The 12,927-nt window shown below is 50.5% G+C and overlaps 2 protein-coding genes across 3 annotated transcripts in view; one reads left to right on the top strand and one right to left on the bottom strand.

The window, feature by feature from the left end:
• FBLN2 (fibulin 2) overlaps positions 1 to 12,927 on the bottom strand; it is a 58,990-nt gene that overhangs the window by 34,322 nt on the left and 11,741 nt on the right. The gene's annotated exons all lie outside the window — the stretch shown is intronic.
• LOC122908422 (integral membrane protein 2B-like) lies at positions 2,127 to 4,043 on the top strand. Its single transcript, XM_044251181.1, has 2 exons — positions 2,127 to 2,163; positions 2,899 to 4,043. The coding sequence occupies exons 1-2, from the start codon at positions 2,127 to 2,129 to the stop codon at positions 3,870 to 3,872; spliced, it is 1,011 nt and encodes a 336-aa protein (XP_044107116.1). The 3' UTR covers positions 3,873 to 4,043.

Raw genomic sequence — 12,927 nt, 5'->3', positions numbered from 1 at the left:
CACCACCTCTTGGTCCAACATGGTCCCTGTTCCCTCAGGTGTCCTCTTCCAGGCCCTTGTCCAGAGGGCACCAGAATGAGTTCACACATAATAAATCAGACTGTGTCTCTCCTTGGCCTACAGGCCCCCAAGAGTTCCCCTTTCTTTACAAAGACCTGTTGACTGCTCCACTTCATCTCCTTTCTCTGATCCTCTTTCCCACACATTCTCTCCACTCCTTGAACTCCCTGGGCTCATTCCTGCCCCAGGTCCTTTCCGTGGACTCTGCTTTCTGCCTGGAATCCTCTGCCTTCTTCCTGTGCCCTTTCCCACCAGCACTGTCTACATGGCTGGCCCTTCTCCTTCAGGGTTCTCACCTCCTCAGAGAGGAGCTCTCTGACTTCTGGATCTAAACTCACCTCTATGCCAACCCTCATCACACACCCTACTTCCCTGGCCTTCCCTGGTCCCGATCGGCTCAGGGAACCTGTGGTCCACAAACCCCTACCGGAAGGCCACTGCCCTCTAGGACGAAGCACCCCTCCCTGGTTGGACAGTCACAGCCCAGAGTCACGTCCCGTTCTGACCCTCAATCCTAGCCCTATATGCTTCTCTTTGCCACTCTGTCTCTGCACATGCTGGTCCAGGTGGGGAACGCCTATCTCTGCATTGTCCCACTCACCATCCCTAACCAGCCAATCCACGTGGGACTCCCTGCCTCTCCATCTGCAGAGCTCCCACTGGCACCCACCTCCAAACTGGGGGGACCAAAAGCCCCCACTTCTGGCTTCATTCACACCAGCACTTGATACAGGCTTCCACTGTGATGTCCCTGCTGTCAGGTGACATGCTTGTCTCAACCACCAGACTCAGAAGGTCTCAGGAATCAAGAATGGATCTGAGTCCTCTTAAAGCTCGCAAGGCCTGAGGCTGAATCAAACAGCCCAGGCCCTCGGTGTAGACCATCTCACGAAAAGCTTACATCAACAACATGATGTTGGATGATTATTTTGATTTTCCAGGTGTGTAAATAGAGTTTAAGATACACAGCCCAGTGTACAGACTTAGAAAATGAGGGAAAAGAAGGCAAGTGTGGCCCATCCACCTGGCCCAGACCGCCTCTCCAGAAAGGGGGCCAGAGGGGAGCACGGGCTAAGGGGACACAGACACGTCACTCACCTTCTGAGCCTCCATTTCCTTGCTTGTAAAATGGGCAAATGACCTCCCTCTGCCACGCTTCCCAAAGCGGGGCAGTGAGACGATTCAGTGCCTGGCAAACAACTGGCGCTTGGGAACCCGTACCTCCCTGGCCCTGGCACACATGTGTTTGGGGACTGCTCACCAGTGAATTAGTCAAGGAACAAAGGAACTGACCAGTAAATGGATGGACAAAACAATAACCCGCTGAGCGCAGGAAGTTGGCGGGGCTCTCGGCAATCCCTTCCCCGGCCTTTTCTGCTTGCCTCTGGGTTTCCGCGGACTCCCCCATTTCTGGCCACTTTGCCACCTGGCCTGAGCCCTGGGCCAGAGGGCGTGCAGTGTCCCTTGCCTGCTGATTATTTGCGAGCACTGAGGGCTGAAGGGGAGGGGCCTCTCCCACTGTGACAGCTGCAGCCGTGACCCTCTCTCGGGCCTCCAGTGACATGGGACGGCCCCATCACTCTGGCTTCCGAAGGCTCTGCCAGCCGTCTGCCTCACAGACTCTGGCAGGAAGCCGCCTCCGACATCCCTGAGCAACAGAGGGAGAACAGACCCACTCTGGGAAACCATTAACTTCGTCTGGAAAAGGTGGACAATACCCAGAGCCAATGACACTGTGATCTCATTTTCAGGTACACGCCCAGGAGAAACAGGTGTCCATGGTCTCCACCTGGACCCCACAAACATAAGCCCCAAACTGCATAAAACTCAAGGACGCCTCAACAAGGGAAAGGGTGGAAATGGGCCCTGGCAGGACCACATGATGTGCACAAATTCATTACAACCATACACAACGACAAAGATGAATCACAGGCAGGGGGAGAAGCAAGTCACAGAACAAGGCCGCAGACTGCCTTTTAGAAGTTCAAAAACAGGGAAAAGCAAAACAACAAAACAACTGTACAGCTCTAAAGAAAAGGAAGGAGCTCATGTGCATGGAAGTCAGGATGGTCAGAATGATGGAGCAGGAGATGGGCAGGGCAGGTGGGCCACAGCCTCTGTCCCCACGGCTGGTACCTCCAACAGCGGCCCACTTTGAACGCTCCTTAGTAGCAAAGAGGTTACCAGAGGCTGGAGGAGGACGGATGGGAAGTCAGCTTGGATGGGCACAGGATTTCAGTTCAGGAAGATGAAAAAGTTCTGGAGATGGGGCACCTGGGTGGCTCAGTCAGTTAAGCATCTACCTTTGGCTCAGGTCATGACCCCAGGGTCTTATGATCAAGCCCGGCATTGCATCAGTCTCCCTGCTCGGGGCGGGGTGGGGGGGGGGATATGCTTCTCCCTCTCCCGCTGCTGCTCCCCCTGCTTGTGCTCTCTTGCTCTCTTCATCAAATAGATAAAAAAAGCTCGGGGCGCCTGGGTGGCTCAGTGGGTTAAGCCGCTGCCTTCGGCTCAGGTCATGATCTCAGGGTCCTGAGATTGAGTCCCACATGGGGCTCTCTGCTCAGCAGGGAGCCTGCTTCCCTCTCTCTCTCTCTGCCTGCTTCTCCATCTACTTGTGATTTCTCTCTGTCAAATAAATAATAAATAAAATCTTTAAAAAAAAAAAAAAAGCTCAAAAATTAAGTTCTGGAGATGGATTAATATACTTGCACAATGTGAACATATCTCACTGACTTACAACTAGTTAACATGGCCAATATCATGTTATGTGTTTATCACTGCAATTTAAAAAACTAATAATAGGGGGTGCGAGCCGTCTCCGCCCTCGCCCGGGAGCTGCGAGGCTGCGGGAGCGGTGCTGCAGTAGCCGCCTCAGCCGCCTCGGAGCCGCTCACCCGTCCTCAGCCGTTGCTGAGCCGCGCCCGGAGCCCAGCCGAGGAGGCTGCAGCCAGGAGACCGCAGCCCCCGCCTCCAGCCCGCCGCCCCCCGAGGGCGCCCCAGGCCGCGCCATAGTGAAGGTGACGTTCAACTCGGCTCTGGCCCAGAAGGAGGCCAAGAAGGACGAGCCCAAGTGCGGCGAGGAGGCACTCATCATCCCCCCTGATGCCGTCGCGGTGGACTGCAAGGACCCAGATGAAGTGGTACCAGTTGGCCAGAGAAGAGCCTGGTGCTGGTGCATGTGCTTTGGACTAGCATTTATGCTTGCAGGTGTCATTCTGGGAGGAGCATACCTGTACAAATACTTCGCACTTCAACCCGATGACGTGTACTACTGTGGAATAAAGTATATCAAAGATGATGTCATCTTAAACGAGCCTTCTGCAGATGACCCGGCTGCTCGCTACCAGACAATTGAGGAAAATATTAAGATCTTTGAGGAAGATGAGGTTGAATTCATCAGTGTGCCTGTCCCAGAATTTGCAGACAGTGATCCTGCCAACATTGTTCATGACTTTAACAAGAAACTCACAGCCTATTTAGATCTTAATCTGGATAAGTGCTATGTGATTCCACTGAACACTTCCATTGTTATGCCACCGAGAAACCTGCTGGAGTTACTTATTAACATAAAGGCTGGAACCTATTTGCCTCAGTCCTATCTGATTCATGAACACATGGTTATCACTGATCGCATTGAAAACATTGATCACCTGGGTTTCTTTATTTACCGACTGTGCCATGACAAGGAAACTTACAAACTGCAACGCAGAGAAACCATCAGAGGTATTCAGAAACGTGAAGTCAGCAATTGTGTTACAATTCGGCATTTTGAAAACAAATTTGCTGTGGAAACTGTAATTTGTCCTTGAATAGTCAAGAAAAACATTAATGGGAGAAAAACTTAATATCGCAGCATAACCCCCCACCCTTTGTATTTTGTGCAGTGATTATTTTTTAAGATCTTTCATGTAAGTAGCAAACAGGGCTTCACTATCTTTTCATCTCATTAATTCAATTAAAACCATTACCTTTTAAAAATCTTTTCTTCTTTCCAAGTGTGGTGTCTTTTATCTTAAATTAGTAGTTGTATGAAGTCATAGATAATACTACATTTCACCATAGATCTTATGTGTTAGGAAGAATTTAAATTTCTTTGAATCATTTATCCAGATTTTTGTGTTTGAATTAATGCATTTTCCAGAGGAGGGGTTATCTAAAGAATAATCATATATATGCATACGTAAAAATGGACCACGGTGACTTATTCGTAGTTGTTAGCTGCCCTGGTGCTTAGTTTGTTAGAGCATTTGAGCACACATTTTAATTTTCCTCTAATTAAAATGTGCAGTATTTTCAGTGTCATATTTAACTATTTAGAGTATGATTTTCACCTTGATGTTTTAATATCCTAGACATCTGCTGTAATAATATTTTAGAAAATGTTTGGAATTTAAGAAATAACTTGTGTTACTAATTTGTATAACCCATATCTGTGCAATGGAATATAAATATCACAAAGTTGTTTGACTAAAAAAAAAATAAATAAATAAAAAACTAATAATAATGCATTGCATTGTAAAAAAAAAAAAAAAGTGACTCAGCACTTCTCCATCCAGAAATCTAATCTCGCCCACAGACATAAACAGGTTGGACAGTAATGTTTGCTACCCCTGACTTTGTGAGAGCAAAGGTGAGGAACAACCAAAATCTCATCAACAGGGCAGTGATTAAATAATTTGATGTATTTCTGTCCACTCTTATGTAGATGTTAAAAAGAATTAGGTAGATCTTCCTGCACTTATATGGTCTGATTTCTGAATGTACTGTGAAGAATTGAGAACAGGGGCGCCTGGGTGGCTCGGTGAGGTAAGGGTCTGCCTTTGGCTCAGGTCATGATCCCAGGGTCCTGGGATCCAGCCCCACAGCAGGTTCCCAAGCAGGGAGCCTGCTTCTCCCTCTGCCTGCCACTCCCCCTGCTTGTGCTCGCTCTTTCACTCCCTCTCTGACTAAATAAATAAATAAATAAATAAATAAAATCTTTTAAAAAAAAAAAAGTTATCCCTTTTCATTTTAAAGGGATACACGGACATACATGGACTATTTCTGGAAGGACAGCCAAGACCCTGGTAACAGTGGTTGGCTCAGGGCAGGACCTGACCGTGGGAGGGAGGAAGCCCACTAACATTTCACTGTTCGCCCCTTTTGTATTTTTTATGCCTTTCTTATCATATGCAGGTATTGCCCATTCAAGACACATTCTGTTATAAAAAGATTCTGAGATTCTAGAGATTGTAGCCACCTTTGATCACAGAACAATGGGTGCCCTAAACAATCCAGCTCAGAGGTCACGACCCCTTTGGACAGTCCCCTCTCCCTGGACATCAAAGTCCTAAAGAATGTAGGCTTTGGAAATGCTGCAGAAAAACCTGGGCACCTGGCAGGAGGGTGATGAGCGGGCCATCTCCGCCAGCGCCCTGTTTGGTCAGGATGTTTGAGGGGCCTGAGCAAACAGCCCAGAGCTGCAGCCTTCTGCTCCCGGCAGCCCGGCATTCTTGGGGGCGGGGAGTGGGTACCTGCAGGCCCTGGGAGCACCTGGAGTCCTCTTACAGGGACTGTAAAGTGGACAAACAAGAAGAGTTCCTGAGCTTCATCTTCCTGAGCCAGGATCACAGGCACAATGGTGACAACCAACCTGGGCAGAGCCCACCCACCACGGCCCCCCAACTCAGCCCTTTCAAGATGCCTTTCTCCTCCCAACCCCAACTGGAAAAGGCAGTCCCCAGTCTCCGTTGCTCTTTCCAGCACCTCCCATCACCACCTCGTGGGGTGGTGTCTACTCCCTGCCCATCACTGCCCAATGGCAGTGGCACTGGGCTGCTCTTGCCGACGGGCTGGAGGCTGGGTCTCTGCCCTGGCCGAGTCCCCTGGGGACCCCAGCTTGCAGCCACTTCATCTCCCCTCCAGCTCCAGAAAGAGGGTCCCACATGCATCCCCATTTTACAGATGAGCAGGCGGCTGCCAGGAGAGGAGGCCCCACTTGCCCCAGACCACAAGCCCAGCCAGGGGCAGCCGCACACTCCAGAGGGCAAGCCCCTGAGCAGCGCACCGAAGCAAGCAAAGGAGAGGGTGAGGAGGAGGGAGGCAGGGGGGAGTTCAAGTTCCTCTGCAGCAGCTACTCCAGGGGAAGCAGGGCCCCCCCCCACTCCTAGGGCTCCTTTCCCATCCTCACCATGGGCACAAAAGCCCCTGCTTCCTGACAAAGCCAACAAGGCTGTGGCGGGAAAGATGGCTTTTGCAACACCTGGTGCTGGGTGAGCAGAATATGCATTTGAAAAAAAAGACTGAATTTTGATTCCTATCCACACTGCCTAAAGAAACAGATCTAAATACGATAGAATGTGAAAGGTGAAACATGTTAAAAGAGGAAAATAACTTCATGAGTCTGGAGTAGACAAAAATTTCTATAAAAGGACACAAAATACACTAACATAAAATTAATGATCAAGAAATAACATTTCATTAAAATTAGGGATTTCTGTGCTCCTCACAAGAGAGCATTTGCAATGTACTCATCACATATCCTCATTAAGAAAGTGGAAAGATGGGGTGCCTGGGTGGCTCTGTTGGTTAGGCTTCGGCTCTCGGTTTCAGCTCAGGTCATGATCTCAGGGTCGTGCGTTTGAGCTCTGAGTGCCCTGCCCCCTATCCCAACTTGCACGTGTTTTTTCTCTTTCTCTCTCTCTAAAATAAAAAGTTTGCCTGGGTGGCTCAGTTGGTTAAGCATCTGCCTCCGGGCTCAGGTCATGATCCCAGGGTCTTGGTATCGAAGTCCACATCAGGCTCCTTGATCAGCAGGGCATCGGCTTCTCTCTCCACCTTTTCCCCTGCTCACACTCTCTCACTGTCTCTCTCTCAAAAAGGAAATCTTAAAAAATAATAATAATAATAATAATAATTTGTTTTAAAATGGGAAGAAAAGTTACGCAACAAAACAAGATAATGTGTGATCTAACAAAAGACAGATGGAATACATAAAGAACTCCTAGAACCAGTTAGACAAAGAAAGGCAATTTAAAAATGAGCAAATGACAATGGAATGTCCAACAGTAATACAAAAAATGTGCTCAACATCCTAAGTTAAGAGAAAATGCAAATTAAAATCAGAACAAGACACCACTACCTATCCACCAGATTGGCTAAAATGAAAAGGAACAACCACATCCAGTTGGCAAAGATGCGGGGCAACTGGAACGCTCACTCACTGCTGGTGGGGATGCAAACTGGTGGTATACTTTGGAAAAATGGCCATGTCACGTTCCACTCCCATGTATATACCCAACATGAATGCCTACATCATCCAAAAGACTCCAATAAGAACGTTCACAGCAACTGTCCTCATCACAGCCAAAAACTGAAAATAGCCCAAGTGTCCTCTTATGCTAGAATAGATTAATAAACCATGATTTATTCTGACAATGGAATAATACAGAGCAGTCTTTTTAAATGAACCACTGCAACAACATGGGTGTCAAACATACTATCTTGAGCTAAAGAAGTTAAATGCAAAATACCACATGGCTCCCATTTTACAACAAACAAACAAAAAACAAAACAAAACAAAAAAGCCCTCAAGCGCAGGCAAGAAGGTGGAAAAAGTCAGCATCGTGGTTTCCATGAGGGAGGGAGAGCAGAAATGGCTAAGAAGGGGCACCAGGAAAACTCTGGAATGCTTGAAGTGTTTTAGATCTTGATCTCAGTGGAGCTGCCTAGGCGTCTTCATATGTGAAAATCCACTGAGCTGTTCTATTAAGATCCGTGTGATTCACATCAATTACACTCCATAAAGAGTATAATAAATAAAAATACAAAAATAAGAAGTTGTCAGGGGAGTACTGTTAGACTAATCAAGCTTTAAATGGCATCTACAGCATACGTCAGCACAAAGTTTTAGAGAGAAGAAAACTCGGGAGATGTAACAACACAGATAAGCTGATACTGTCTAACCAGCCTTGATTAGAGGGGACTTTACAAAACAAGCTCTGCAATGCACTCTGGGGGCAGGTGGGGAAATAAATAGGACTATGGTCTGAGAATCAGATGGCATTAGGGATTGCTAACTGTATTAAGTGCAGGATCACAGTATGTACTAATATGAGAGAAGGCCTTTATTTTTTAGAGTTGTACCATATATATATAGTATCAAGATTGAAAGGTCTCCATCACACACACACACACGTGTACACGCACACTCACACCGCATCTCGAATGAGAAAGAAGAGCAAGACCTGAACAATCATGGGCCTGAGACTTCTTCCGGGAGCCCCTGCCCCTTACAGCAGCCCCACCGAGGGTCCATCCCGGCTGCCCGAGGTGTGCTGGGCTCCGGTGGAATCCTGGGGTGTGTGGGGGTGTTGTGGCTGGTGGAGCCACAGGTATGGGGACTCTCTGGTGGGCTTAGTCGACACAGAGGGGCTATGAGGCTCCATGCACGTGGCTGCAGCATCATCTTTGGGAAGCTCTGGGGGGGTGTTAGGTGAGCAGCAGGATGACCCGTGCAAAGGAGGGCCCTACTGTTCCTAGTTTCCCAGGGAGCCAGGGGTAGGATGGGGGGTGTACCTGTCCTCTGCATTTTAACTAGACTTTTCCACTTAGAATTTTCCAGCTGATGACAAGTCGACTCCATGGAAAAAAGGAGAAAAGTAGTTTTCACAGAACAGGCTGCCCTGATCAAGAAAAGCACAAAAACTCTTGACAAGCTCAGTTCTGTTCAGAGGGAGTGTGTGGAACTGGCCTCACTTTTAGAGGAAGCCACCCTAGGGAGAGTCACCAGACACACAGAAACCGGACGCAAACTCTGAAAAACTGAACGGGACCATCCCCACGTCTGAGATAATAACCTTTCCAGAAAAAGGACAGGACAAAGATCCAAACGCTGGAACCCAAGAGTGGACAGCTCACATTCTAAGAATGAGCCAGTCCCTGGAAGATCACTCCAGAGTTACATCATGGCCAACAGCTTTCTAAAACAGGGCCCGTGACCAAGAGCGGATGCCCATGAGGGCCCCTCACCCACAGGTGACCTTCATCTAAAAGGAGGGTTGTCCCTCCCTCCACTCAGGCTCACCCCAGGCTACTGGCCACGTCCACCGCCAGCTGAAGCTCCCGACGGCACCCAATTCCTGAGCAAGACTCCTCCCTCCCTGTGCTCCGGGAGGGGGCCTCTCCCAGCCCCCAAGCCCAGTGCGGTCTTCCAGTATCACTCAAATCTCAAACCAAAGGCACCGACTATCAGAACTTCATCAAGACACTTTGGGACATGCTCTGTTCTGCCTCAAAAGAACTGGGGATTGTATCTCCCTCATTATGAGTTGAAGAAACTTGCTGCCACCTACAAGACTGTACTTTTTGCTCAAAAAGAGGTTTGATGGAATTCTGGTTCTCAGGAAAACATTTTGTTTTATACATGATTCTTATCAGTGACTTCATTCTACTTCCCTGGTCTTTCTGGATAGTTCAATTTAATTACCAGTAATTATCGTACATATGTACAGTTTAGTAAGAGAAGATGTTTAATTATAAGGCAGTTTTAGTTTCCCCAGGCCAGTTTTTTTCTATAAGAAAAATGTAAACATTTATTTTTCACCTTAATAAAGAGGGATTGGTTAAAGAATTACAGAAATTAGGGGCGCCTGGGTGGCTCAGTGGGTTAAGCCGTGCCTTCGGCTCAGGTCATGATCTCAGGGTCCTGGGATCGAGTCCCACATCGGGCTCTCTGCCCAGCAGGGAGCCTGCTTCCCTCTCTCTCTCTGCCTGCCTCTCCATCTACTTGTGATCTCTCTCTGTCATATAAATAAATTAAATCTTTAAAAAAAAAGAATTATAGAAATTAAAACATCACATAAAAATTGGATTTTTTTTTCCTCCTCCTCTTTGAGGCAAACAGGAACAGGGCACCAGCAAGGTTTTCTGCAAAGCCCCAGGTGGTGACGCTGACACAGAGGTCCAGCCTAGGGAAGAGACAGGGAGTAACCGGGGATGGGTCACCAGACGAGGGGGAGGGGCCAGGAATCTGGGACCTCAGGCTCTCAGCTTTCCCAAGGGGGATACCATAGGACCAGGCTGGGGCCCTTCCTGAGCCAAATTCCCAGTGACTTCACCCAGCGACTTTGCATTTCTCTTAAGTGACGTGGGACTGCAGCCTCATCAGATCCCAACCCCACACAGACCTTTACCACATTTCTCCCCAACCCCCAAGTACCTTGGTCCTTGGTCCCCTGCAGCCTGCACCGTAACTCAATATTCAGTGGGCCATGAGCACATCCCGGGGGCCCAGGAGAGGTGGGCTGACACCGCCACTCTGCACCAGCCAGAAAACCCCACCCAGAACCCTGCTGTCCTTCCACTAGGAGAACAACCTCAGGCAAGTCCCTTGGCCCATCTGGTCCCACATCCAGGCTTTAGGGGTCATGTGGGCAGGGAAAGACAGGGAATCATGAGGCCTTCCTTGGGCACCTCCCCACCCACCCACCTGCTGCCCATCTGCTGCCCACCTGCTGAGCAGGTCAAACTCAATGGGGGAAGAAAGAGAAACCCAGCAGACCTCTGATCAGGTTTCCACCTCTGGCCCAGACCTCTGTCCGGCATGCCAGATGCTCATGGTCACTGTCAAGGCTGTGTCTCTACCTGAGTATCAGCCACCGGCTCCAAACCCTCCAGAAAAATACCATGAGTAGCCCTGGCCCACAGACTTGGGCTCACCCCCTCAGGAAGCACAGCCCCAAACCAAACCTGGGAGGTGAGGCATCCTGGAGAGATCCTAATCCCTCCCTAGCCACAGTCTACATGGCCATCATCCACAAAACCTGCTCCTGTCCCCATCTGTCCCAGACCTGCGTCCCACTGCTCTCTGCTGGTAGAAGCTGAGCGGGAGGGGCAGCAGCACAGATCCCCAGGCAGGCATGGCCACCTCAACCGAAGTCCGCAGCACCGTGAACCCCAGCTCTTGCCAGGCTCCTCTCCAGGCCCAGGAGCAACACCTTCCATGGCTGCCAGCACAAGCGCCACACCAGTCTCTGCGGGTCCCCAGCCCCGCCCACACCTGTGCTTGTGGCCTCTTCACGACACACTCTTCAGTCGCCCTTTGCAAGGATCATCTGTTCCCGGTGCTTTGACTCCACTGGGCCGGGAGGTCTGGGAAAAAAGCACACTGGGCTGGAGGTCAGGGTTGGGGGCCCATGTTCTGAGCTCACGGGGGTTTTGGCCAGCCCCTCACCCACCTCTGGGCCTCTGGGTCCCAGCTGTGTAATTAGGGGTGGGAAGGAGTAGGGAGACTGAACTGTGGCAGCGAACTGGCACTCCCTGCCTCCTTTACTGGTACTTCAGTGTATTTGAATGAACTGCCAACATTTACAAATTGGGAGATTTCATAGAAAATTCCAAATCCCTGGCTTCTTTTAGAAAACCCAAAGTTATAGGCCACACTGGGCCTCCCTGCCCCAGGACACCAATCAGAGCTGGGGAACAGCTGCCCCCACATTCCAGGTGCCTTCCTGGTCCCACGGTCTGCACAGCCCGTGTGTCCCCGTCAGCCGGCGTCTCCTATCCTCCAGCTACCCCACTGCCAGCGTCTGACTTTGCTCCCCCATCCTGTGTGTTCCACAAGTCTGCTTGTGATAGCAGGTACACACACTCCAGGCTGGGGGATTGGGAGTGTTCTGCTTCCTGGTTCCGAGCGCGGGGCCCATAAGCACGTTGGGGCTTAGTGAGGCAGATGGCGGGGGGGTTGCCAGTGAAACAAGACATCTTCTGTCACTCTCCACCCCCTTCCTACCCCCTCTCAGGAGCCAGGGGCTCTCTGCCCCCAGGTGGGCAGTTCCCTGCAGCCAGATTCCACTCTTCAGCCTCCTCCACCCTCCCCACATGGATCCCAGGGAACCCGAGAATCCCAAAAACTCTGTGCCTGGGGCTGAGGGCTCAGGCAGAGCTTCGGGCCTGCAGACCCCACCCTGGGTCCTTGGTGCCCCATGTAGATCTGTGACACGGGCAGTGCTGGAGTCCCTGACTGCTGGCCACAGGAGCTACACGCTCATGCCAGGCAACTGGGCAGACCCAGCGGGATGGTCGGAGCAAAAGGCTGAGAGTCAGTGGTCGGCATTTGTCTGCTGGCTTCATCAGCGCCCTCAGTGACCCTGGACGAGTTGCTTCACTTCCCTCTGCCTCAGTTTCCTCCCTTGTAGTGATGGGAAGGGGGTGTCATGAGGCTCAACACACCAACACAGGTCAAGTGACCAGCACAGCAACTGCCTTATAATGACCGCTTCCCGACGCAGGCCAGTCCCGTGAGGGTGAAAGACGAGACCATGTGCAGACCCAGGGAGGGCGCCTCCTCCCCGTCTCTGGGATATTGGCCACCCGGTCAGGCTGTGCCCCTGAAGACAAGACCTCAGGATCAGGGCGTCTGCTGACTCAGCTGGCAGGTGTTGGGAGAGAAGTGTAGAGTGGGGAGGGAAGGGCCAGGGAGGACCCCTGTCCTGCCCATCTGGAGGCAGCTAAGAGTGACAGCCCGGGGTGGGGCACAGGAAGTGAATTCTCCCACCCAACCCAACTAGGCCTGGCCCCTCGGCTTTTTCACCAGCAGGGATAGCTCCTGGCCACAGAAAAGACACACATCTGTTCACTGAAGCACAAAGGCAAGTCCGCAGGCCCAGCCCCCAGGGTGCAGTGGCCCTCTGACATCAGAAAGACAGGAACTCAGTCCCAAGTGGCTGGCCTTCCTAGTGCTGCTCCTCTCCGTAATCCTGCGGTGGTAAGGTCACTCTCCCATCTTACAGATGTGGACACTGAGGCTCAGTGAGTCAACCGCCTGAGGTCACGCAGCCAACATAGAGGGGCAGGATTCACACCAAGGATTTTCCCTCTGAGGAC

This window comes from Neovison vison, chromosome 6 (assembly GCF_020171115.1).
Source record: "Neovison vison isolate M4711 chromosome 6, ASM_NN_V1, whole genome shotgun sequence".
Taxonomy (NCBI): Eukaryota; Metazoa; Chordata; class Mammalia; order Carnivora; family Mustelidae; genus Neogale; species Neogale vison.
The sequence above is the reverse complement of the archived record's forward strand: the minus strand, read 5'-3'. Positions and strand labels throughout refer to the sequence as shown.

Excerpts from the sequence above, each read along its gene's own strand:
- LOC122908422 (XM_044251181.1), top strand. The coding sequence starts at position 2,127 with ATGGTCAGAATGATGGAGCAGGAGATGGGCAGGGCAG. Across the intron at positions 2,164-2,898 it reads GCAGGAGATGGGCAGGGCAG|CTGCGAGGCTGCGGGAGCGG; the intron begins GTGGGCCACAGC and ends CTCGCCCGGGAG.